The sequence below is a fragment of the Coffea arabica genome, chromosome 9e (assembly GCF_036785885.1).
Source record: "Coffea arabica cultivar ET-39 chromosome 9e, Coffea Arabica ET-39 HiFi, whole genome shotgun sequence".
Lineage (NCBI taxonomy): Eukaryota > Viridiplantae > Streptophyta > Magnoliopsida > Gentianales > Rubiaceae > Coffea > Coffea arabica.
This window is the reverse complement of record NC_092327.1, coordinates 34627968-34655498: the sequence shown is the minus strand read 5'-3', so window position 1 is coordinate 34655498 and position 27531 is coordinate 34627968. Positions and strand designations below refer to the sequence as shown.

The following is a 27531-nucleotide window of genomic DNA, read 5'->3' as shown; positions in this document are numbered from 1 at the left end:
GAGGTAATAAAGCTGTTGGGTGAGAATTGAATAAAACGTGGTGGGTCCCTCTACCACGTGAACCCTGACTCCAACACCACTTTGTCTGTTAATTTGGTGGGTATAATTTAGCATCCGCTTGTGGACACCAAATGCAAAAAATGACGTGTCCAAACAAAGATTTAAAAATAAATTTTGCATACTAAATTAAGCAAAACAAATTATGCAGTCCAAACGTATCCATTATCACTTTCAACATCCCCATAGTGCCTTCAACCTGCTCAACTTTGCATGTAGCCCCAACAAAATGTCACCATTGTTCACAACCAGCATACCTTTATTACTGTTCACTCTTGGAGAGAACCCACAACTTTCATCTACTCTTGTTTCTGAATTTTAACTAGTACATTCATTGCCCATTCCATCCCTTCTTACAGGATTGCACCATGCCCAAAAGGAGTAGAATTGATCTTCACAAATGTAATACAGCCTACCTTTTGAGAGTTTGTTCGATTCCACGATCTTGATTTTTGCTCTTTTCTTGCAGAAGCACCGACACCATTCATACCTTAGATCTGTCAAACCTCCTCCAAAATTTGCAGAAGTGGACATGGCGACTTCGATCTTTTCCTTAGATCTTCTCCCTTTTTCCTTTCACTCTTTGATAGCTTCAAATCTCTTCTACTCTAATATGTCACTTCAATATAGCAACTGAAGGGTAGTTTGGGAATGAAACTCAAGATCTTTTCTAAAAAATCTCGCATACCCATCATCACTTGATCGCACATCCGGTTATAGGTCAATTTCCATTTTAGTTATGAAATTTAGGATATTTATGTGGAGGTTTCTAAACAATAGGGAGGTAAGGTGTCTTTTCGCGAAACCATAAGGGTTCGTGTATTTTACCCTACAAGTTAAAATGCTTCACAAAAAATTGTCATAAACTCTTGTGGAATTCATGTAAATTGGTTGTGGTTTAAACATAATTAAGCAATAGTTGTGGATACCTACTTGAAATTCTAACCACTTTCTTTTATTTTCTGGTGTTCTGATTGTCTCTGCATCAGCCGGAATTCTGATAGCCAGAGTAGGAGATGGCAAACTTACTTCTGCAAGTTTCTAGCAATCTCAGGACCTTTGCTCTCTCAGCCTCCTCTAATGGTAAGTTCCGCAGTCCTTTTCTCTGAAAATTTATTGATTCTTAGCTTTTCTTGTCTCAAATTTGCACAGCATATCAGAATATTCATTTTAACCTATAGATTAAATTTTCCAAGATATTTAGCTATTCCTTTAGTTTCTTATAAAATAGGGAATGATGGGATTGCCAAGTTTTAATCTTTTAAGCCTTAGAGTTCTCTTTTTGGGTATGATAATCTTTTACCAGGACAAATAATGAAAAAATTCAAGTTCTTGTGTTGGACCCTCATGAAGTAGTTGTGGTATTATTTCCGTTATTCTGCACTGAATTTCTTGTGAAAGACTATCATCGTCGATGTAACCTAACTTCGAAAAATTGTTGATGCTAGCTTTTATTGTCAAAGTAGCCTTACTCGAGTGCAAAGTGGGATTACTCTAGTGGAAAGTGGAAAGCATTTCTCAGTTAAAGGGCGCCCCTCCCCACCCCCCCCCCCCCCCCCCCAACAACACCAAAAAAAGGCCCATCAAAAGAAAAAAGAGTGGGATTAGGTCATTGGTACTTCTTCAACTGGGTAAAATTGGAAGGGTCATAGAATGCTAAACTGCAATAATATGTCTCAAGTATAAGTTTCAGATGTAATTTATAGAGAAATAATGGTTCAGAGGTGCAAAATTACACTAATCGAGTTTGGAATATGAATTATGTTCTACTTTTTCTGTTGTTTAGCATGTGATTGTTTTGTGGGTTCAGGTTCACCTCCTGGGGCACCTCAGTCAGGAGGACCAGCGATTTTGGAGCTTCCCCTTGATAAAATTCGAAGACCCCTTATGCGCACCAGAGCAAATGACCCACAAAAGGTGAAAGAACTCATGGACAGTATCAGTGAAATTGGCCTCCAAGTCCCTGTAAGACTATTTTTCTTATTTGTATTTTCAGAATTTAATTCCATGATTTTCTGACCAAAGTTTATAGTGAAGTTTGAATTAAAAAGTGTCAGTTTCTTTTGCTGTCCTCATTGTCTGTGTTAGTATCTCCTCATAAACATGCATTCCTATTTACCCAAATTAAGGTTGCTTATATCGATTTAAAAAATTAACCTATGACTGAAGGTGGTTTTAGAAGTTTTCAATGAGAAGCCTGTATTTAGCGAATGTAATCTCCTTGATGAAACACTTTCTGATTAAAGTTGTTCAACTTTTTGGCCTTTTGTGAATGAGAAATCATTAACCAGTTGAATCTGCTCTTAATGTGGTTCTTGTTCTTTATGGAAGATCTCAAATAATAATCAGTAGTCTTGGGGAATATGATTTGATGGGTTACTTGTCCAAAATATATTCGGAAAAGAATCTGTTTTTCCACAAAGCATTTGCAAGCAGCACTTCAATTGATTATGTTGAGATGGCCAACTGCCGATGCATAGTTGTTAATGGATTTAATCATGTCTACTTGAGATCTCAATTTTCTTGAACAGTTTACCGTACATGGAATAAACTGCATGGGGAGTTTTTATCTCCATAAAATGATCAGATTGATGATTTGATCCAGAAGGTATTTAAAATTGCAGTCTCAATAGTGAAATGGAGGACCGGTTGAAGTTGTTCTTCATTTATTCAAAGCTTTCATTTATTGGCACTTAACGGAGCCAGAGAAATATGAATGCACAAACATATAACCTGTGCAACAGCTTGAAGTTGTGTATTGTGCTATACATCACTTTAATGTGAAATTCCTTGACTCTGTTCCTATTCTAAATGCTTCAAGCCTTTTCTCATTTTTTTTTATAGACATCTCATTCATATTTAAGAAATAAGGCAGACACAGAACGCCATTTTTGAATGGTAGAGTACATATGGTAACCCGGAAAGTTAGTCAAGAAACTAGCAAACTCATATTCATTAAATGACAGCAGCAGCAACTCATGCATGAATCACTTCACTTGTGAAGTGATAAGAACTTCCATTATATTCATTTCTACTACAAGCTCTGCAACTTAATTTGTTATTAGGCAATCAATCAGCTCAAGAACCTCTGTGCTTCCTGAGTGGTTTAATATTCTTTCCGGATTAAAAGGACTGAAACACTTCAACAAAGGTATATTTATAAATTTTCTCATGGTATTTAGATGCATAAGAAGATGAATATAAGGCTTCATGCATGCATTGGCAACTAAATATAGGACTAAGGATTTCTGATAAGCAGAAATGTCGTATCTGATACAGAACCACAGCATGTGATGTAACCTCTTCAAGGAGGTATCACGACTGAAAGATTTTGGTAGTCAACTTTACGTATTACTGAACATTAATAGTAACCAAAGGAAGTGTAAAAATTTGCTTTCATCCATCAATTTCATTTACTAGTTCAGGTTTTTGCTAATGAGCCACAACTATTTCCCCTGCACTAAGCATCTTCTAACTGCTGGCAGTCTCTATTTTGCTCTTCTTTTTATACTTGTTTTGTTCAATTCTAGCCTCTGGAACTTTGTGATTCTTGGTTGTACAAATTTGATGCAGATTGACGTGCTTGAGGTTGATGGAGTCTATTATGGTAAGCACGAGGCTTGAATTTCTTATATATCCAGACATTTTGGGATTCCTTGACATAGATGAATTTCCTTTAATTTGTAATTCAATCCCCACCAAAATTTATTGTAAATATTGCATTCCGTCAATTGCTTAAAGTTTCACAGTTACCTCTGAAACATGATAGGTTTCTCTGGTTGCCACCGTTACGAGGCTCATCAACGCCTAGGGCTCAAAACTATCCGTTGTAAAGTGCGTCGAGGAACCAAAGAAACTTTGAGGTTCCTTCCCATACTATCCTTTCACTTCTTGGTTTCACCATTTTTCATGTCACTGAGCAATTTGCTTAGTTTCCTTTCTGCGTAGATCATAACACAAGGTTTTGTCATCCATTTTCTCACAGGCATCACCTACGATGATGAATGCTGGTAAATTGGTCCAATAGGGCGATAATTGATGAAAGGCCTGTGTATTGTAAGTCTCATCCAAATGGAATTGTTGCAACAGGAGCAATAGTTCATGTTAGATAAAGGGATGCTGCTCTGATTCAACCTTTTACCTTTTCTGTCAATAAAAAGCATCATATATAATAGTAGAGTATGTCTAGTTCTTCCTTCTCTCGAGTTTTTCTCCTGAAAATGCATGCCAGCCCAAGGAAATGAAGGAATAGCTCAGCTTTGGAAGTATCTTCCTGTTGGTTTCAATAATTTTGGTTTAGCTTCATCGACTTTTCAGTATCTTTGTCCCATTGCTTGGAAGAAAATCGATTAAGAAGCCAAAACACAAAATTAACCAGTAACAACTCCTAAAACCTTTATACTCTGGTATCATATTCCTCACTATCAATACCTTCCTTTTCACCACGAGTTGAACTAACATTAGAAGTTGAAATTTCAAACGAGAATTTGGAAACATGGCAATGAACTAAGTATTTCTAACATCTCGATGACATAATTCGTCTCTCAAAATATTATATTAAGAATTAATTTTTTTTTATAAGGACAGTGTATATGCTATCAATCTTGAATGAATGATAATTATGCAAAATTTGAATTTGAAATTTAATTTTTGGACGTTATTATGGATCTAACAAAGATAGTGTATACACTATTAGAATATGGATTAATCTTCTATACATTAGCAGTGTATACACTTTTATCATTAGATGCACGACACACATGAATTTGAAACTCAAATTTTACATTTGTGTCGTATATCCAATCGTGATAGTGTATACACTATCAATGTATATAAGATTTACTCTTAGTATAAACGATAACTTTACGTACATGTAGATGCAAATTTTAATATGTGATCACTAATTGTGGGAAGATGGATTTTTGGCACATCATGAGTTATTTAGTTCAAATGTAAGTTAGAGGCTTAATAAGTCCATCTTTGTCTCCACTAAACTAATAAATCACAATACCATTTGGCAATTAACTTTTGATGCTGAAGATAGGTGCATAACAAATTAGAAGTAGACACTATTCATATAAATGAAAGAATTGGCCCTAAAATATAACAAAGTACATACTATAATTCATTGAACATAGTAATGAGCTCCTCCTATAGTCAAATTAGGAATAAAAATCAATGTCACGAGCAGTTGATGCATTGAGTTTTATTCTTAACTAAATAATTAACAGTCCCACATAAAAATCCAAACCCTAACATTTAACTACATAATTGATGATCACATACAAATACAATTAAATATAGCAATGTGATGTTAGATTAAGCAATAAAGCAACAAGTATTGCAAAATTAAATACTCAAATAAATAAATAAATCTTAACTTCAAGTTCTACTAACCTTAAAGTTATTGACATCAAATCTGGATCATTTTGAGAGTTAAGAATTTTTTTTTTTCTTCCTCCTAGCAAGTTGTTCTACAGTCTATCATTTTAGTTTTGTCTTAGACCCTTGATTAATCTTGATTATCTTCTAACTTGTTGCCTTCTTCTTTCTGTTTCTATCATTTCTTGCTTGACCTTTTTTTTCCCCTTCTAACGGAATTTCCTTCTAGTTACTGTTGCTAATTTTTTCTTTATTTCACTTTTACTCCATTCGAATTTACTTATAATTCGATAACAATTCTTATATACATTAAAATGTCGAGCCCATCTTAATTTTTTTTAATTATTTGATATTGACCCTAGTGTGTGTGTATATATATGTGCGTGTGTGCGTATTTAAAGACCAAACTTGGAGTTATGTAACTTTACCTATGTATCAAACTCTTACAAGTTTAGATAATTTGCTTACTATATCTCTTTTTTGTTTTTTTTTTCAAGTATAAGTGAGAGGTCTCGAACCCAAATTTCTACCCCTCGTGTCACCCAACTCATCCCTCCCCCAAAACTCTAACCATATCGAGTAATCTTACAAGGTTAATTCGCATTCTAGACCTGTTTACTCGGTATTCAAATTAACCATTAAGTACCCTCTACCCACAATTTAAACTTATCAAAACGGCCATGAAACCACAATACAACAACCTAAATAGTTCAAAAATTCTAGAAATAAGCTTCAGCTAAACTAAAATTTTAGTACATCAAGATTAAAACCACCAGTTATAGTCATGGCTTAACAATCCTATCACATTCAACTTCCAGGATCATGTCCAGATGGTCAAACTGAAATATGAACAAAATGATATAAAAATGCCTAAGAAGATAAAATTGTACATTCTGTCTCCGATTAACCCATCAATCATATAATCGGATTAATCATCGGATTGGATATTGTGAGTATCAAGTTTTACTCTATCCATTGCCATCCCTATTTATGACAGCATACATGCCCCTGAGAAGAAAAGTAACTTGCTTTCATTTTTACACGAGGAAACAAGTATTTTATCTAGGAAACTGAAGCAATTATGCAAAGCTTACAAGAAATTGATTCATAGAGGAAAGAATCTCAACTACATATATAAGCATTCCCAAAATTGGTGTAAGCTACATGAGTAACTCTTACGCCCTGAAACAAGTGCCAACTAACAGCAGCAGATATACAAAACTTCCTATGATCAGGTTCATGTTTCTATTTGTAAGACATGGGACCAGACCTTGACACAGCAAACCTTGGCAATGGACTAGGACCTGTGCTCCCTGAGGTCGACCCTTCAACATATTTCACTTTGCGACTAGAACTATAATCCAATGGCCCAGAGCGCCGAACATTCCGATGTGGCTTATCCACGCTTCTTACACTTGTATTGCCAGTATCATAGTGTTGATCACGACTAGGGGTTGTGGATGCCTTATAATACCCTGAATCATGAACACTGGACTGAGGAGTTGAATCACCACGTGGCCTCACCACAGGAGATGCATGTGCTAATGTAGCAGGAGAATGGCGGGGAGATACACTTAGTAATGCCAGCGGTATAGAAGGAGAATTTGCATAGTACTGGCTGTAGATTGAACGAAGAATGGCATACGGGATGTGGGATTCCAGTGAGCTTCTTGGCAGGTATGTTGCCATTTCACAAAATTGGTCCAGGAAGATCAGCTTTGCAACGAGATCAGATCTATGCAGAAAGCAAATGAACTGATTTAAAGGCATCTTGCATGTTAAAATTATATATTAGCAGCAAACTCATATAAAGAGAGCGTAGATTGGTACTTTCTCCAGATACACCCATGGTTGTGTAATAGCCAATCTAAATAAATCAGTATGACACACAAGCTTTGCAATTCTAGTACACTAAAGAAGTCTATCTTGCCAGAGAAGTTAGGCGAGCTAGGCTTGTAGACATTATACCTATAATATATAACCCCATTTTAAAGCCTATTAACCAACAAGTTCATCATTCGGACAGTATCCAAATCATGATTCATAATTTTCGTTTAGCAATTATCAAGACCAAGATCATTTGTTCTCCTCTAATACTTGGTGTGGGATAGATGAACAACCTTAAAAGCATCTGTAAATTGCAATTGCCGATTTTAATAATATGCTAAAAAGACAATTTGAAGCACTTGAAAAATACAGATTGTACACAAGACAGGCTATGTTCCTAATTTCAATTGCCCAAGTAGATATAGTAAAGAACTAGCATCAATTGACTACTATAGCTCCCCTTACCCTGAACCAATAATGCTAAAACATTCCCAGGCATTGACTTTCAGATCAGCTATTTGTAGTTCTCTACCTTTACTAGATATTTCAGGCTAGTTTTCAATTTACCAGGAAAAACTTACCTATTGTTTTCCATCCAAGAGTCAAGAACTATTCCAGCAGAAAATTTCACAAAGAGCTGCATTGTGGTCTTTATATTAGTCTCTGCTGATAACCGATTTTGATTCTCAGAATTCAGTGTCTGGTCAACATGGCCATTGGAAAAAGACTGCTTCTGTTGATATTCCCTCTCAAGTCTCACAAATTCACTTCCTGCTATTACTGCACAGATACACCTGCCAAGAAAGCCTTTCGAGTCAAAGAATCTTGAACTCAGAAACCAGAAAGTAGAAGTATTGACACATTCATTCCAGTTCCACATACACATGGGCGGCAATGTTACAAGGATTTATAGCATTTAATCATTGACCAATGCTGGTTAAGTAACCAACGTGCACAATAAACGAATTATTTGTCAAGTAAACTACAGGAACCATAGGGGGATGCATCTTTTTTTATTTTATTTTTTTTTTGTGAGCAGATTTTCTATATCATACCATACCAAAAGCACGAATATGCTGGTTTGTAGAAAATAAACTCTACAAGTTTGTGAATGTAGCAAACAAAAGAGTTCTTGACCTGTTTTTCTAGATAACCAGAAGCAGCAATTGTTCAAACACAAACAACTAATCCATGTTCACAGATCATTTTCTCTAGATTCCAAATGAATGTTAGCTCAAACTATAGTCTGAAATATCTGTAGATACTTCAGTTCTTCAACACAACAAGAGGTAGTAGGGAACAGCATCATTAAACAACTATCGCAGCAAATAAATCATCGGCACATACTTATTAACATCTTTTAGAAAACCACTGCTGCTGCTATGTCAGACAATATCAGGAGTCAAATTCTCCTGCTTGCTTTCACATGCAAAATTTTCAAGAAGCAGAACTTGACACCTTATTTCGTTTTCTGAAACACACAGTATTAGACTCGATAAAGAGGGAAAATGTTTACCTTGCCAAGCAGTGCATATTATTGTTGAAGCCTCCAGTATCAACATTGAAAGCAGTAGTGTTCCAGATATTAGATGTCATAAATGTGGCAAATAAGTATGGCAACAAATTCCATGAACCATCACTTGCACCCCCAACCTCTTCAAGTATGGATCTGATCCACTCGGAGTCATGGTCAGGGAATACATTAATGGAGTTTGCCACTCTTCTCATCCTTCTGATCTCCTTCTTCTCAGGTATATCATCAGGTAAATGCTTAGAAACTCCAGCTAGTAATGAATGTATCAATGGTGCACCTTCTTCAAGCACGGCACCAGCAGCTTCTGCCAAAAGGCCATCAAACGCGATTGCTTGCCCAGCTTGGATACAGAACCCAATCATGGTGTCCATGTCAATTTGCTTAATATTTGCTTCTCTCTCCATCCTGTCTCCAGAATGCATGCTTCCAGCAACTGCCTCCAGATTCTCACGGTTTGCTCGCAATGATGTGTCAATACAATTTAGAAGGGCAGCTGTATGCTCTTTTATCATTTGATCCAGTCGGTCAACTCCATAGCCACCAAAAATACGAATGAACGCTTTCAATTCCCTAAGATCAGTAACTGACTCAGCAAAATATCCCCCAACAGGCCTTGTGCTTTTGAAGCACCCATGCAATGGTGCAAATAGGATACCAGCACCAGATACATCCTTGACAATATTTTCTATGTACCAGTTACACACAGATTCAACAGCAGATCCAGTATGCTGCTCTGCAGGCTTTTCAAACAAGTGCAAGGAGGAAACTGGGCCAGAAAAGGTTTCAGAAAGTATAATTTCTCGAATTCCAAGTGTAAGGTCCATGCTAACATGTTGCTCTGCCAAATGGATTATAGCTGTATGTCGGTGGATAAGTGATTCTAGAACAGAAGGCCGTTGAAGATCATTGTCAGTTTTCAGCACAGCAAATAATCTTCTTTTGAAGTTCCCAAGGATGCACTCTCGCATGTACTGCAACAAAATTACAGGACGTATCAGACAGAACCCTGCAAAAGAAAGTTCTTATGCAAGGGGCAGAAAACTGTCAATATTCTCATCTGAAGAAGAATGTGGAATTGGCCTACCAACACATATTTAAATAAGTCAAATTTCAAACTGGTAACTAAAACAACCTAGACACCAAAAATGAAATGCCTATTTCTGTTTCATAACAAATTTCAAAATTGGCACCACAAAATGGTCTTTCTGTTTAATACAGTTTTCTGAAGATTATCCTTGGCAATAAGATGTACTATTAAAAGATGACCTTGGATATCTGTGTGAGAGAAAGGAAGATGCATTGTGTGGTGGAAAATGCAAAATCAAATCAAGTAACATGCAAACAGACGCGGAGATACACTCTTAGCCTCCCTCTCTCTCGTTGTATGTGTGGAAATTATGACAATGCACACTCATCATCATAGTGATACTGCAATTTGCAATAAATATTTTGAATATTATTGACCTTGTCTTTTCCTCGTTCTTTGTGGCCATAATTCTTTAGTATCCCTTCTGACTAGAAGAACAGGCTTTTGGATGTATTTCATTAGTGACCTAACAACATTTTGGGGTCCGTTTTTGGGGTCCGTTTGGATTAGCTGTTTTTGGGGTTGTTTTTCAAAAACAGCACTGTAGCATTTCGTTTTTCAAATACAAGTCCGTTTGGATTAGTTGTTTTTGGGGTTGTTTTTCAAAAATTATATAAATAACTTTTACTGTAGATGTTTTATGGATTATTTTTAGATGTATTTTTAAAACATATTTTCGAGTATTTTTATAATGTATAATTTTTAAATTTTTATAACAATATACAATTATACATTTATAAATATTTATAAATAAATATATTTATATAAAAATATATAAATGTATTATATTATATATAATACATAATATAAATATATTTATAAATGTATAAATTATAAATAAATATTATATAAATGTATAAATTATATTTTATAATTTTTATATTTTTATTTTTATATACATTTATGCATTTATAATACATTTATAAATTTTTATAAATAAATATATTTATACTTTTATAAATAAATATATTCATATATTTATATATAAATGTTTAAATGTATATTACTATAAATATATAAATTATAAATGAATATTATATAAATATATATTATAATTTATAATTTATAATTTTTACGTTTTTATATTTATATACGTTTATGCATTTATAATACAATTATAAATATTTATGAATAAATATATTTAGATATTTATGAATAAATATATTTATATATTATTATAAATAAGTAAGTGTATTATATATAAATAAATTTATATATTATATATAAATAAATAATTGTATTATATTTATTTATTTATTATATATTATACTTATAAATAAATATATAAATGTATTATAAGTGTAATATATAATACATAACATAAATATATTTATAAATGTATAAATGTATATTATTATAAATGTGTATAAATTATAAATGAATATTATATAAATGTATATTACAATTTATAATTTATAATTTTTATATTTTTATATTTATATACATTTATGCATTTATAATACAATTATAAATATTTATAAATAAATATATTTATATATTATGTATAAATAAATAAGTGTATTATATTTATTTATTATATATTATATTTATAAATAAATATATAAGTGTATTATAAGTGTATTATATTATATATAATACATAATATAAATATATTTATAAATGTATAAATGTATATTATTATAAATGTGTATAAATTATAAATGAATATTATATAAATGTATAAATTAATATATTATAAATATATATTAATACTATGCATAAATGTATTAATGTAATAAATGTAAATGTATAAATTTATTAATATTATGTATAAATTTATAATTAATATTATGTATATTAATATAAATGTATAAATGTATTATATTATATATAATACATAATATAAGTGTATATTATAAATATACATAATATATATATATTATGTTTAAATGTACATTTTTATAAATGTTCAATATATATAATATATATTATGTATATATTAAATATATATAATATATAACATTTATATAAATGTATAATAACACATTTATAATTTATATAATATATAATATTTATATAAATATATAAAAATATATTTTATATAAAATAAAATATTTATAATATGTATAAATAAATATATTTAAATTAATATAATATATATATATCCTATACATAATTGAAATATATAAATTGAAATAAACATATTAAATATGTATTTGGAGTTGTTTTTGATATATTGTTTGGATATGGTGTTTTTGGAGTTGTTTTTGAAATACACATTTACTGTAGCATTTCGATTGTGAAAAACAGTTTTTCAAAAACAAGGCCAAAAACAAGAATCCAGATTATTGATAACTAAAAATATCAGGCTTACAGAGTTACAGTTAATGCAATATTCAACGAAATGATACCAAGACAAAAACCAAAATGCTACATTTCAAATTACTCTTCCAATCTGTCTTAGTACCATTGCATTCTGAATCAACTAACCCCATTTGGAATTTCTTTCCTTTTGTTTTTTTTTCTCTTTCTTTTTTACCTGTGAATATCTACACTGCCATCAAATGTTCAGGGTATTTTACTGGCCACAGTACATATTTATTTTCCTGATGGTTTTTCAACCTCATTGCTTTCTCTCTTCTGATGATTAATGGTGCCGGTTGAAGCCTTCATCACAATGTACTTCAGTTTATTCCGTAATTGTCTTTTCCCTTTGTGAGAGCATGAGAGAAGGGGGGGGGGGTCATTGGTATGGTTTCCAGGGTCAATCAGTGAAAGGTGCAACTAATTTTGAAACTAGAAATAGTTACTCATTCAAAAACTTTTGCAGGATTAATAAGTACGCAATTTTAGGCAATAATTATCATGACCTACAAGGTAAGCTATTCAAATGACCACAAACCAGAATACTTGGTGTTTTAGAGAGTATAATAAAAAGGAAAATGATGTTTTCATCAGACATGTTATTGCAGCTGCAAGCAACTTTTCTAATGAGCAAAGCAGAGAGTGTGAATGGCATACCTCCCTCAGAACAAAAACATGGTTTAGAACACAGATAGGCTCCATGTCATTTAAGACTGAGCAAAGATTTGTTAACCTCTGCATTGCTGCTTCTAGCCTGTCATTAAAATAAAGTTAAACAAACTAATATTTTCATAAAACTAAGACTCCTTTACATGAGAAAGGATAAGTTGCATATTAAACCATAATGCCATACATTTTTATAGATTCACTGTTGGCAGGGTAGCTCTCAAAGCCAGGAAAATGAAAACCAGAAACAGGTTTTGGAGACTTAAATGATTGACTGGAAAGTCTGGATGTCAAATTCATGAGATTTGCTGCCTGCTCTGGAAGAAGCTGAAATTTTCAATAAATTTAGCCTTCAGCGCAAAAGGACCTTTTATTTCCCAAGAAGCAATTAAAACCGAGAAAGAATAACAACCTGCATTTCTAGAGAGCCAAATCCTCCTTCAGAGTCAAGAATGTTGATTAACCCCTCTAGTCCTCCCATGATGGATTCAATAAGGGATTCAACATACAGAACTGCATCACGACCAATTTTTGTTACCTGTATCAATGAATAAGCTCGTTTTTTTGGCTTATGGTTAATTTAAACTGATGGACAAGATGCAAAGTAGTAGATAAATGCTTCATTGGTGTAGGTTTGGCATATGGCAGAAACTTCAGTGCAACTAAGCATTCTCCCACTAATATATATATATGGAGAACAGAAAATGGGCTGTAAAAAGTCAAGCATAATAGCAAGTATGTCATTGAGTAATGTTTTGTCACATCACAAAAGGCAAGAAAACTGGGTTTATAAACATAACTATGGCAAGCACAAAAGGAGATGCACATGCGACATAGCAACTGTATCTCAATTTCAATAAGGTCAAAACAATACAGCAAGAAAAGGACTGGAGAAATGCAGGGAGATTATAACCAGGACAAGTTTTTATGCATAAAATATGCAACTGTTCTTCCAAAAATGTTCATTCAATTTAGCAACATCTTCTAGCACCAGGTTAACAAGTTCACCTGCTACTGTAAACTACAAATTTCAGTCACAGAAGACTGAAGTTTCCTCTCATATGCTCACTTACTATTGATTTATATAAGGTCTAAACAAGTTAACTTCCTAAGCAAGCCAGACGTTAGCTAATGCAATTGTAAGGACTTCCTTCATTGGCTTGTGGTTCAAGGTTAGTGGATTTGCAGTTGCTATCAAAAAATTATAATGTTAGGGCAGGTCAATGTGACTCAGTGAATAGATGTCTGGATTCCCAAATTCAGTAGATAATAGGAATTGACAACAAATAGATGTTTTAATGAGAATAGTTATCATACTTCCCCAAATTATAGAAGATTGATAAGCAAAGATTAGCCTAAAGATCATTTCCAAAGGCCAAATTGAAACTTTGAGCAACACTACTTTGGCTAATAATTTGGATAAGCAAAAGAAGAAGAGTGCAACCAAGTGAAAGTTGAACATTTAGACATTAACAAACTTCCCTGGTGTGCTATCTATGAATATATGAAGAAAGAAAATACAAGAAGTACCAAGAATTCTAGATGAAAAATTTTGATCGGAGTTAAAGTGATGAATAGAGTAAGGTAGAAGGATAAAAATAATCAAACTTATTTGGTTCCCTAGTAGTTACTGCTTATTTGTCTTTTTACAGATTGCAGTTTTTGGGCTAATGAAGACAAAGCAATTATCACTTAATGTCAATAACATTATTATAGGCACAGAACCACAGTAGGAGTGATAAGGAGACCACCCATGCTCGAGCAAGCAGTTTATGACAAGTGCAAATGTGCGGATGCATCTATACAGTTGAATTAGTAATTAACCACCTCTTCAGAAACAATTGGAGAAGCACATTCTGGGAAGCTGCTGGCAACACCAAGCCATGCGCAGCAATGTTGTGGACGCCCCTCGGGCCCAAACATGGTGTTCCGGAAAACCTGCATCACACTTCAAGTAAGGAAGGAATTCTGCATGTTTAATACCAGTAATAAGAAACATATTGAGGACAATTGTGTCATTCCAGAGAGAGAGAGAGAGAGAGAGATGGCACAACTGGTACAGGAACAGTCACAACTTACCGTTGTTAGGTGCTGGTGATAAAAATATAGTTTCTTCAGACTCCCATGTTTTGACAACTGAGATTCAAGTTCATCAACACATCTGCCTTGACAAAAATGATTTTCATTAAATACAAATCTTGCACTAAGTTATCAGAACAAAACGAACTTCTTGCATAACCAAGTAATGCGAATTCTTTATTGAACCAAGATTGCGGTGAAAAGACGATAATTACTAAAGCGACTCAGAGTTTAAGTAAACTATTGTCACTTGAATACAATAAGGTGGTAATTTCAACACAATCATTAAGATGATAGGCATTCGGGTATCAAATGGAAAAAATAAATAAATAAAACCTGAAATATTCTGTTTTGAAAAACAAAATCTATACATTGTTGAGAATAAGCATGCATAAGAGCAAAAAAACTAATAAACAATAGGTAATTATGCTAACGGCAGGTACCTAGACCAATTATAAGCAGCATTTCCTTCTGACAGTAATCCCTCCTTTCCAGTGGATACAGTAGCTTTTTCCAAATGTCTAATGTTAATAGATGACCGAGCAGAAGTAACAATCATCAATATTGATAACCAATCCTTCCGCAATTCCTGATACACAACAAAACACTGTTTTTAAGACAAGACAGATTGACAGTAACACAAACTGCAATCCCTAAAACAGTAAAAACAAGAACACGTGAAAAGAAAGATGTCATTTAATCATTAAGAGTGTCTCAGGAAAAGGCCTGCTTATTGAAAAACACAATGTAAATATCTCTTCACCCAGATCATTGCTCAAGAAAAGTCATAAATCTTAAAATCCACATGCTACATGAAACAGAGAAAACCCATACTCTCAAAAAACCTAGACATCTTCTGAAGCAGATAAGCCTTGTACTAAGAACCACTGCATATATATCACTTCACATCTAAGAACTACATCAGCAGAAGAACAATCATATGACAAAAATCTCGTACTAATTCATGAGTCATGACCATAGTGCTAATTTCATATCCATGAGTACTGAGATGTTGGTAAGCATAAGATAGCCAAACAACAAAAGAATAATGTTTTCACTACATATTAGAGATAGGGATATAGGGATACAGAAGCACAGCTTTAATTCAACTCTTGCGAAACACTCCAATGGATAAGGACCTATCTGTTTACAATCTTATCAAAGACGCAAGCTGGCCGCTCCAGCAGGAACATTATGAATCAGATGCCACAATTGATAATATCTAATTGAAACAAGGAGCATATCAAAAGGTCCTTACAGATAAATCACAAGTGATGGCAGATATATTTTCACCCTGTGGCTTCGGTATGTTTTCAAGGTGCTGAACAATCTTCTGGAAGAGTCCTTTCAAGGTTGCATCGAGGTCAAGTGCTACCATTCCAGGTGTTCCCAGAAGAAAACGAATTCTACCAGCACCTGATGACAGGTATGACAAGGCATAGCCTCTAATAGCTGGAAATAGTGACAAGGATTAACGGTTCAGTCATCAAGACAAATAGAATAAAAACATCCGCCTAATTATTTGCATGATTATAAAAGATATTGTGCTATATTTGACTCTTGAATATATGCAAAAAGAATATAAACCAAGGTAATATGCATAAGAACTAGAGGAGTTAATTCTCACAAACCTTCCCCCTTAAATAGGTGTCAGAAAGTGAAACATGGCGCTCACAGAACGATTAAGTCTTCTTTTTGGTATAAAAGTTGATCGATCCCAAAAAAAAAAAGGTAAAGACATGGTCCTAGCATCAGCACCACAGGAGTGAGATTCATAATCTCTATTAAAGCTGTGCATAAAGACTACAGGGTTTTATGAAGTGGCAAAAGTAATACCAATCTTCCCTATTTTATAAGTAACAAGAGTAGACACAGCTCACTAGTAACAAAATTAGGTTTCAAAATATATCAGAATGATGACCCCCTGTTCGTTGTGAGCTTGTGCAAGTGATGAGTTTGATATACTACATATAACTTATGAAGCACTAGTATCCTCAAATTAGCTATATCTCAATTGGTGAACAACTGCAGCAGAATGCACAGACCACTAGGCAAGGGTAAAAGCATTTGGAGGTTTTACATTCACCACAAAAGTGTGTAAAATTGACCATATAAGATACAATGCAAAATCTCCACCCTCTTTGAAAATTGGAATAAGTTCCACCACCCCTGTTGAAAATTTTCCCCAAAATATAATGGGGTGGCGCAGTGGAGCAACTACCTAAAAACATTTTGTTGAACTACATGTCGATATGAAACTGATCTGATTATGAGTCAATCTAACCTGCAATATATTTGCGAACTAGACAACAAAGGCGGTCCATTCCATCTAATAAGAACCCAATAGTTGGATCATTTGGATCCTGTCACATCAACAAAACAGTAGTCCAGAGTAAGCCCTTCAAACAGGCAAGTTAATAACAAGTATCAGAGATTACATTGTAAACCTGTAATGCTAACAGACAAGTTAATTGCATGCAAAAGAATTTCTTACAATTTCTACTGGCACCATTCGACCAGCTTTTGATCTTAGTGATGCTACTCCAACATGTTGGAAATACCATAACACCTCACTTTGAGCGAAGGCCAATGCAGAGAATACCATCTACAGTAATCAGCAAATGTTAATAGTAACCAATGACTTAAGGATGACACAGCAGTAGAAGACAAGCATATAAAATTCCAGTAGCGTCTCTATCCTAGCATAAGCCAGAGTCAGTCAGTAGACAGGTATGCAGCATGGATGATTGACTAAAACATAATGTACAAGTTAAAACCAAATTCCAGGTATTAGTATAAATTAGGTAGTGTATTTGACAGTGCCTTGATATTGTGACATACTAATATACACACCTGCATTTGCAAATAAATGTCCTACTTTTCTAGAATGAATAGATGTTACTCTAAAAGACACAAAGATTCCATTTGCATCTCCTTCTGCATGTGGATGTTATAACAATTTGCAATGTAACTTGTATCGCATAGGATTCCAACTTTCTCATAATACAGGCAGATACTTTCCACTTGCCTTCATCGCATTGCATATTGATTAGTTAAAATAGGATCTTTAAGTTAAAAAAAAAAAAAAAAAAAGTGGTGCTGTTGCATAGTATAAGTGAATAAAGGTATTTAAGGTAATTAGCCATAACATATGTGCATCATAAATTTAGGTTAGGATTAAATGGGGATGAAAAAAAAAAAAGAAAAAGAATCAAGTAAGCAATTTTAGCATTGCACAGCTCCAAATGGGTGCCATATTACCATGTTGTTTGAAGGAAAACAGAGAACTTTCTTTCAACTACTGGATAAGTATGCTTATTGAAAAAAAAAAATTGATTTGCTTTCTGTTTTTATTCACTGATTTTATTCTACCAAATTAGAAACTGCCATCCTGTTGACCTACTATAATGTTCTTTATAGAAAAAGAGCACCCCACAATCATACTTTATCTGTTTATTTTTCTTCTTAGAGAAAGTCAAGACAAAAAGGCTCTAAAATTCCTACACCACACTCTTCTAATGACTTTGTACTTCCAGGCTCCATGATAGCAATCATTCCCGTCAAAAGTCAAGGTAAAGAATGATTCAATACCCTGTTGGGCATAAACTTCTAAGCTCAGCTTATACACAGAATCAGAAGTAGTTGATTAGCAAGCAAAGGCACACAATTCATCTTTGTTTCTCCAACTACCCTATTTGAACAATATTCTTCTCCAACAAACAAGCAACTCTTTTCTTCATCTTCACTCTGACAATCATGATGTCTTATTCTAGGCAATTTTTTTCCGACTTTTGAGAAAATTTACTAAAATACTGGAAGCTTCTAACGTCCATAATTTTGTATAAGCATTCAATAAAGGCCTAACAATTTTCAGAAACGCTGGAAGCAAAATCTTGATACTTAAAGTACCTGAATATTAGGAGCTAACAAGCTTGGTTGATCTGTGAAAAAAAGAACCATTCTTCCAATCTCTTGCTTCAATAGTATTCTTCGCTCATGGTGTATTACATCACAGGAAAATATCGCTTGCTCGTGTACCTCACTATGGCAATCAAACAAGCAAGCTAATTTTAACAGCTGAGGTGCTACATAACCATTAAAGTTTATTTTCAGTGTGCCCTATAACCACCAAGATGCAATGCATATCTGTCCCAACTTTTAAACATCTTTTTAATTTCTTAATTTCACAATTACATACATTTAATTGATGGAAATATTGACTCTAAACACAAACTAATTATGAATATCAAATTTATCGATTTAGTGCAGTCAATCAGTGCAAGGATTCTGAAGTTTCATTAAGGATAATGTCTTTCCCATATCCAAAGAAGTAAGAAACTTGGGGTTTTGTAGCATCTAGAATTTGGAAAAGTTTAGCTGCGGCCCCCTTCAATTGTGTTCCTGTATATGAATTCATTTCCTAGTCATATATAATTTGCCAATTGCAGACTATATGCCCATTTTAGAATCCTGTTACTTGAAAAATAGGCAACAGGAAAAACATTTAGAAAATTAAATTCCATTTCTGAGGTAAGTACCTTATCATTTTCTCAACCTGCTTTGCAACACTATACTCCAGATCTGCCTCTTTCTGTCTCGTCCGTCCAGACTTAGCCATCTTCTTGGATTCCAATATCCGTGGTAAAACATACAACTGATAATCCTCATGCAACAATATGTACTGAACATTTAATAGACAGGCAGATATTAGCCTCCATCAAATAATATTTTCAATTGTAATACCAATTATGGACGGAACTGACCTCATCCCTAAATAAAGTAAGAACCAGGTTTTCCTTCAGCACAACCTGAAAGATACCTCAGAACACAGATAGCAAAATCGAAATATTAGCAATATCAGCAAAATAATATTCAGAAAGTTCAAGACCAGTAATTAATGCAAACTCATGTAATAAACCTTAATATCTATGAAGATGGTCAACCATTATTATGAGATCTATTTCCTCTCAAAGAGTAACTTTGCACTATCAGATGATAAAGGTCTTGATTCTGAAGTTCCTGAGGCGCATTTTCAAATAGAACCTCCAAAAAGAAGATGAAAATTGAAGGCAAGGGACAAGATTTTGGACAGTGTCTAAACAAAAAAGTTCTTGATCAAAGGAAGAAAGAATATCCAACAATCAAATTGCATTTTATCAAGCTTTTGCCTTTTCCCATCACACTTCTCGTTATAAAAAGTGTACCCTCCTCTATTTTGTTCTTCTGCACAAATATGGTCTGCATATGATGTCCCAGACATTCAAATCCATTTATGCACACATGTAATGTGTTATGGTTTCATAAGTTAAAACTATGCCACATAACTATGGAAACAACATCCTAACTACGGAAATGTTACCATGCAAATACTTCAGAAAATCTTTTGACTCATTACCAACAAAAAGGAGAGAGAACATGGCAGTGCTTGGAATATACCAGCGCAATGTCTATGCTGGTTACTCGGAGAAGCTCATCAGGACAAACAAGATAACCAAACAGAACCCATTCTCGATAAGCAGTAACATTTGCCAAGTCTTGAGCCCTCTATAGATAACAATAGAAAATTCTAATTACAGCCAGAGAGTGAGAAAAAGCAACATGAAATTACTAATAATACCCAAAGTAAATGAATTAACAGTCATTACCATGGGATGTGCAGAGTTGGTGAGTATGTCAGGATATCGAGGGTGAAATGGACTGAGAAAACCCTCATTCCTCAGCTTCCTTGTATCCATAGATAAAAATATTATGGGACCAATGGCCTCTAGAACCTGGCAAGAATAATGGTAAAAATTGAACAAAATGTCAGAGTAACCAGTAATCCAAATTTACGAAGATCAAGCAGATTTTGTAATACAGGAATACAAAATTCTAATACAGGCATAGTAGCAAAATCTACAGTTACAGTGAGAAACAAGAGTAGTTAATTTGGGGCTTTTTGAAATCATGTTAAAAAGTTCCATATAATGCACAGCAAGCAGATTTACTAAAATCACATATTCACTTTTAGTCCCAATAAAACACAAACTTAAATGGCAAACAGAGATCCTTCTTTGTAAATAGAAAAATACAGTAAACAGGGTTCTAAGTGCAAAATTTCTAGTCTCCCACTATAGTAGAAACATCTAAAAAGCAAAAAACCAACACTGTACAAAAGTTGTAAAGAGGATGAGAAAGGTAGAGAATCAATAAAATTCACCTTAAAGGAATAAATAAATGATCAGCTAAAATTTTCCCAAAGATCCCACAACTTAGCCAAGACGGCCAAAGTTGAGCCAAATTCTGGAACTGGCAGAAATTTTCAGGTACTTTGAATGATACAAACTACTATGGCAAAGATAAAATTTGCCCAACACAATGTTCCAGCAGCTAGAGGCAGGAACTAAACCAATTTTATACTGAAATTTTGTGTTAAGGGGAATACAAAGTCCTTGTAGCCACCCAATAGGCTGACTAAACACAAGTATTGTCAAAGCATCCGCATGCACAACATAATTCGCCTTGTCATAGGATGTTGACAAAGAATCACTGTTTTCATTAAGCAGATAAACATTTGGTGACAAGTTGGTTGGCAGGTTGCAGAAGTAAAATTGCGTGCTTCCCACCTTTCTCAAATTTCACACTACATACTTCAAATGCACGAGTTTGACCAGACAAGACAAAAAGTATAGAATGGTAGAACAAAAGATTTTTCATGATATAAAAATGTGGGGGAGTCTAAATAGGGCAAAACTTTTTGAAGAAATCACGCAGCTGCAATAAACTGAGAAAGAGAAGTTCAGTATAACACCATTTATCAGTAAGAGCTAGAGATAATAAGAATATGACCTCTCCAATTCGAGGGCTCACAAAATTCAGGTCTTCATGTAACCCCTTCAATGGTGGATCATAAGAGTCTACAAATTGAAGCAACCTGTCATTCAGTACAAAGGAAAATCAGCTGTCAATAATTCTTGATAGTGCAAATGGAATAGATAAATTATGCAATTATAATCACAAGCTCAACTTTCATAGCATATGACATTGGTAAATAACAATTTACAAGCAATGGCACTCCATGCATTCTGAATCAGTACTAGAAACACATTGTTTATCTTACAAATAGCTAATCTTACCATACACATGCTTTAGCCTATTGGATAATATACTTTTTCTTGATTATTTGATTTGATAAAAGTATTAAAAAAAATGAAATAGAAGCACTAGGGCCCATACATCTACAGTGGAATTTACATTAGTTGCTCGTTGTGCTATCATTAGCTACTGAACACATAACTATGATTAATCAGAGTGGTATACTAACCAAAGTAAACCATGATGTAAAACACTTAAATTCAAATTGTCTAAATGACACCACTGATGACCTCTTACACTAAGCCCCCCATGTCACCAAATGATATGGGGTCAATAAGTATTTGGCATGCATGCAAACTCACTCAGCATTAGCGACAGTACTTGACGAGGCTACGCACACTCAGCTGCAGTATAAATTTTCTTTTCTGCAGCTCAATTGCTAGGGAAAAAGTAGAAGTCATATCAGCCATTCCAAATGTGTTACTTTTTAAACGTGAGAGTGGTTATTCTTTAACTTACCCTTTAAATCCTCGTGTGAGGGCCAAAATAATTTCACCAATAGAGTATGCACCAACTCCAAAATGTGTCCTCTTTTAATTTTCAATTGACATCAGATAACATTGACACCTATTTCCTCACCCTCTTTTTGTCGTAATTGCAAAACCGGGGTGCAATGTTTCAGGCTTCATAGGACATCAATGAGTGGATTTGAGCTATAAGGACCACAGGACATCATTAATTGGATACAAGATACAAGGTAAACAATATTCTCATCTTATAAAGCCTTTTAATTGGTATTTGTATAACTAATTGTCTGATTGCTTTGTAATGTTGTATCCCAATACTTCACTTTGATCATTTTCCTCTTTGCTGAAGGTGCAACTCCATGTATTATCCAATCTTCGTCCCCTTAATTATTGTTACTAGCTAGTTTCAGTTCACTTTGTTACCATCATCTTTAAATATTAACACAGTCAGCCATTTGAACTGATAGTACTATTGCCTTTTAGAATGGATTCTCAATAACTCAAATATACATTAGTATAAAATTAGTAATTTGTAAGCAAGTACATAAACAATTGCAATATTGCAAGTTCAATATTAAGTAACAATTGTATAGCAAAGCAGGCAGTAGCCATGCCCAGAAAAAAAACTGAGGTTTCATGGAGAAAAGAAATGTTATTAATCCATAATGATCAACCATGGACGGAAGAAACGTAGTATAAAGAATGAAAGAACAAAAGATGCATTAAGCCATAAATAACGTAAAAATAGTCAAATCAGTAACATAATTATTCACAAGACAAAAACGGCATATTATAATCTCACCGATGATAAAAATCACAGTCTCGGTCATTTCTTGACATTGCATGCAAAAGATTATAAGTTTGCAGCATCATTTTTCTTGGTATCTGTAATAAAGAACAAATAACAAGGTTAATGGCATCATATTTGGTAACAAATAGCAAGGACATATACTGTATGATTGACATATTAATTACAATACGAGTTAAAATCTAAACTGGAAAGATAGTTAAAACAAGAATGAATATTTGAAGTGTGAACCTTACCTTCTCAGACAAGAGATTGACACGAACAAATGAACAAAATAGGTCCATGAATGCGTGCAATATAAGAAAGTTCTGATGGGGCTGCATGAGAAGTGACCAAACCATTAGATATTCGAGGTTTAATAATGAAACAGTCATAACTATAACAAACATCAATTTGTTCACTAGGATAATCATGTGTAAATTTTTTTTTTCTTAATTTGGTAATTTAGTGACTGCAAAATAAATGATAATATGTAATGGCAGGACCATTATCACAGATAAAAAGCAAGATTAACAGAGACATTTTTAAAGGAGGTACCAAGACGACAAACAACACCATTTTCAACAATAATTGAAAAGCCACCCCAGTAGAATCTCATGGAAACTATGACAATGGAATGATCACTCACCAATAGGGTAATCACTGTACTACTGAGATCCAATATGAGCCGTAAAGCTTGTTCTCGAAATCCCATCAGGTCATGAAGCAGCTGAAGAAATTTAGGTAGTAAGTCTTTTTGACTTTCAAACCACAAACTTTATGTGAAATATCTTGCAATTGCATGAGCAGATTTGAGAACAAGATAACACACACATGCCAAAGGGGAAAAACAAATCTATTTCCTTCCATCTTCCACCTCAAACATCACAAAATGAAATAATGAAACAAAGAAGATAAAAACTTTTCGGGAAAGCATCAATACTTTTGAATAATCCTTAAAGCGGATACTTTCCAACTGAAATGGGTAAGGTAATGAGAGATCTTTCCCTTGTAACTTGACGATTATCATCTAATCTATTCCTATTACTTGCTTAATGTGATTTGCACGGTGCCCCTTCTTTTACCTATCAATAATATGCCACTTCTCCTTTAGCTACACTTCCTGGCTATATCAAATGTATTGACACCATCTTAATCTATATTTTCTTAATTTACCCTACTTTAACCATCTTTATGATGTGTTCATTTCCAACTATAGCATTCCAGGTTTACTACACTTACTTTATCTTCTCTCCGCATAAAGAAACTTAATCTCAACAGTTTAAAATTCTACCAACATGCTCCCTCCTTTTCAGTGTTGATCACTTCTCTGACTGAGAAAATCATGCTTATTTTACCTTAGTCATTAATTCATTCGTAAAATTAAGAAAATCTATGTCTTTCATCCAAAAGAAAAATCTGAGACATGCACCTCAAAAAGAAAAAGTAGCCACTGTAGTGTCATGGGCTACCATATGGTTAAGGAGTAACTTGCTTCATTATCAATCTCAAGGACTTAAAAAATACCCCCACTTATAAAGTAAAATAAAGTACCTATCTCACTATCCTCATTTAAAATCCTACATTCTTAGCATACATAAGAAAATGAACATAACACGTCCATGTTTAAAGCAATCATGTCAAATAGAAAAAAGATATCAGAGAGTCTTAGTTCAATTTTGAAAAAAACCAACAGAATTGTTCTTGTGCAGTGAAGAATGAAAGATGCTTCATAAGTTAATCAAGGTGACGGAACATATATAACTGAAATGATGTGCCAGTTTTTGTGGACATATAAGTGGTTGAAAGCAACCAAAGTGAAACAGTTGCCCTTTTACCTGAATCCATGGTTCCAAACTTTGTAAATGAACTTCAGCTCCATCATTCATAGCATCCAAAGCAGCCTTATCAACCTACACCCAAGTCCCCATCATCAATAATGTAAATATTCAAACATCACTCAATCACCAATAATAAGACACCAAGTCCTTTACAGTATGTAAAATAAAATGTCAAACTCGTACTCGCTCAAGCTGTAGTCGGCTGTGGTGCTCAGGAAACTTCTTGGCGACCAACACACAAATCTTCGGATGGTTAGGGAACACGCCTGACTTCCAAAATGCTTCTGAATATGCATGACTAACAACATCAGGGTAATCCAAAATCTGATTCAACCTATACATCTTGGCCATCAAACCTTCAGCAACTTGAGTGAGCTGGTAAACCCACCGCAAGTTCAATCCCTTTGCACTCAATCCAATCGACCCCTGAACCGATCCTTCAGGCACCCCATTTGAGTTCCCTCTAGAAGCTTTAAAGGCCACATCTTGACCCAAGTACTCTGTCCACCTCGATGGACCTTCCGATTCCCTTGCCCTCAAAGAAGTGGGCGAGGATGACAGTTCGTCTTCTTCTGAATAGTGTTGCCTAGACTTTGCCATTTTTTGCGCTCATATGCAAAGTTTTAGACCCAATTATTTACCCCCTTTTCTGTGCAAATAAAACATGGGATTTTCAATGCCATATAAAATCTCCCAGCATCTTGAATATTTTGCATAGTCCATCAAATTTTATGGTCCTTACCATCAACTTACCTATTAAATTCTTCCTTCCTCCCCCACCCCCAAAAAAAAAAAAAAAAATTCAATCACATGTAGCCATACTCAATTCACAAGTCCCAAAAAATCCTTTCTAATTCTAATCCATCCCAGTTTGAACTTTAATCCTAAAGGAATGACGATTGGAAAAAGGGAAAATTTTTATCGGCAACAATTTTCTTCCCCACAAGTTCTTCCTACAGACAAAATGTCACTGCATTCAAATTTTTCAACGTAATTTCAGTATCACAAGTTGAACTGAACCATAAAATCCAGTCAATTAGCAAACTAGAAAACAACATATCCTACAACAGTTACAATTAAAGAATTGAAGTAGAAGCAGAAAAGGGGGAGTGGTAGCAGAAGTTACCGCTGATAAATGAGAACTAGATATATAAGTTTTCTTCTACCCAGAAGGCATTGGAGTTAATGATCAGAGCTGGAAGTGTCAGATCTGAGAAGTGAAATTCAGCTCCAATTCGGAATTTTCAGTAGCATTTCAACAACTGCTGTTCAAGTTCTTCTTCTACTTGGGGAGATGAAGTAAAGAAGAGAGAGAAGGGGCCACGGAGGACTTTTCATTTCTTTTTGTTTGTTTTTTTGGGTTTTTTTTTTTTAGCTTTTTACGCCCTTTTTGCGGGTTGTTTGTCTGAGAGCAGAGAACGGAAAACTCGCGAGCACGACAATAGGACTACTCCACTACTAAAGGTCCACTAAAGTCGTGCTCTGTCATTTTAAATTTAAGATATATTATAACATATATCACGTACTATAATATTCCATTTGATTCAAAATGAAAATTTTTTTTTCTAAGGTTATAAATTAGTTTTTTTCTACATTAGTGTAAAAAATTCTTTTTAGACGAACACGTGTAAATGCATGATATTCATTCAGATTTTATTGGTTTTATAGTTTTTTTTTTATAGTCTAAGAATTCGACGTTATTTTTGTTTGTGATTTTTGAAAGCAATAGTGAATAGACAATGTATAAATTGAAATAAAAAAGTAAATAATACAAAGCTAATATTCATATTTTATTTTGCGAACGTCTTTCCATCTTTTCCTTTTTCTTTTGCTCTTTTTTTGTGACGGGTGAAAACTCGCAGTTTAAAATTTAAATTGTTATTACAAATGACACGATGATAATGGGTGTAACTTTTCGGGATTTTTTTTTTAATCAAATATAGTTGTAGTTTCTTTTTAAACTCCGTACCCTTTCACTCGATTTGAAAATATTTTTACTTTTGTCACATGAATTTTGAAAAGTATTTTTTGAAATTCACATAAAATTCGAGAAATTTGACAATAAAAATAAAAATCTCCCTTCTTCTTATTACCCTCAAAAATTGTTCTTGTTCACATGTAAAACAAGCTTGATAGGCTTCTTGAGGCAGCCGTACTTCATAGCTAATGCGGCTTAAATAATCAACACAAAATAATCATTTGCCTTCATTGAGATAAATAGTCCAAACATTTGTGCGATTCAATAGTACCCCTGACCATTCGATACAAAACAAATTTTCAATGATGATTTTGTTGGTCAACAGATTTTATTCAAAAAATCCTATAAAAAAAAAAAAAAAAACTCGATCGGTGCTCGAAAAATATAT

At 33.8% G+C, this 27531-nt stretch overlaps 2 protein-coding genes across 4 annotated transcripts; one reads left to right on the top strand and one right to left on the bottom strand.

The window, feature by feature from the left end:
* The first annotated feature begins 301 nt into the window (after positions 1-301).
* Positions 302-4325, top strand: LOC113710509 (sulfiredoxin, chloroplastic/mitochondrial-like). 2 transcript variants are annotated; one of them, XM_072066092.1, is made up of 7 exons: positions 302-459; positions 527-841; positions 1047-1140; positions 1868-2022; positions 3631-3664; positions 3827-3920; positions 4043-4325. In XM_072066092.1, the coding sequence occupies exons 3-7, from the start codon at positions 1074-1076 to the stop codon at positions 4056-4058; spliced, it is 366 nt and encodes a 121-aa protein (XP_071922193.1). In that variant the 5' UTR covers positions 302-459; positions 527-841; positions 1047-1073; the 3' UTR covers positions 4059-4325. The 2 variants fall into 2 exon arrangements, with proteins under 2 accessions (XP_071922193.1, XP_027089358.1); XM_027233557.2 differs by lacking the exon at positions 527-841 and having other exon boundaries at positions 320-459.
* A 2193-nt stretch (positions 4326-6518) lies between these two features.
* On the bottom strand, positions 6519-26515 carry LOC113710508 (protein NAP1). Of its 2 annotated transcripts, none has more exons than XM_072066091.1 (24): positions 26292-26515; positions 25349-26135; positions 25163-25237; positions 23974-24054; positions 23582-23662; positions 23340-23422; positions 21765-21849; positions 20582-20707; positions 20373-20480; positions 19700-19744; positions 19475-19617; positions 18846-18978; positions 17431-17541; positions 17221-17299; positions 16195-16388; positions 15380-15525; positions 14937-15018; positions 14685-14795; positions 13270-13395; positions 13045-13184; positions 12849-12945; positions 8783-9771; positions 7848-8060; positions 6519-7174 (listed from the first exon to the last, which is right to left on the bottom strand). In XM_072066091.1, exons 2-24 carry the CDS (start codon positions 25763-25765, stop codon positions 6685-6687), a joined length of 4155 nt encoding a protein of 1384 aa, XP_071922192.1. In that variant the 5' UTR covers positions 25766-26135; positions 26292-26515; the 3' UTR covers positions 6519-6684. The 2 variants fall into 2 exon arrangements, with proteins under 2 accessions (XP_071922192.1, XP_027089357.1); XM_027233556.2 differs by having other exon boundaries at positions 25349-25814.
* Between the last annotated feature and the right edge of the window lie 1016 nt (positions 26516-27531).

Excerpts from the sequence above, each read along its gene's own strand:
- LOC113710508 (XM_072066091.1), bottom strand. The coding sequence starts at position 25,765 with ATGGCAAAGTCTAGGCAACACTATTCAGAAGAAGACGAACTGTCATCC. Across the intron at positions 21,850-23,339 it reads GACTGTGATTTTTATCATCG|GTTGCTTCAATTTGTAGACT; the intron begins GTGAGATTATAA and ends ACTGAATGACAG. Across the intron at positions 18,979-19,474 it reads CAGGTTGAGAAAATGATAAG|TGAGGTACACGAGCAAGCGA; the intron begins GTACTTACCTCA and ends TGATTGCCATAG.
- LOC113710509 (XM_072066092.1), top strand. The coding sequence starts at position 1,074 with ATGGCAAACTTACTTCTGCAAGTTTCTAGCAATCTCAGGACCTTTGCT. Across the intron at positions 1,141-1,867 it reads TCTCTCAGCCTCCTCTAATG|GTTCACCTCCTGGGGCACCT; the intron begins GTAAGTTCCGCA and ends TTGTGGGTTCAG. Across the intron at positions 2,023-3,630 it reads AAATTGGCCTCCAAGTCCCT|ATTGACGTGCTTGAGGTTGA; the intron begins GTAAGACTATTT and ends AATTTGATGCAG.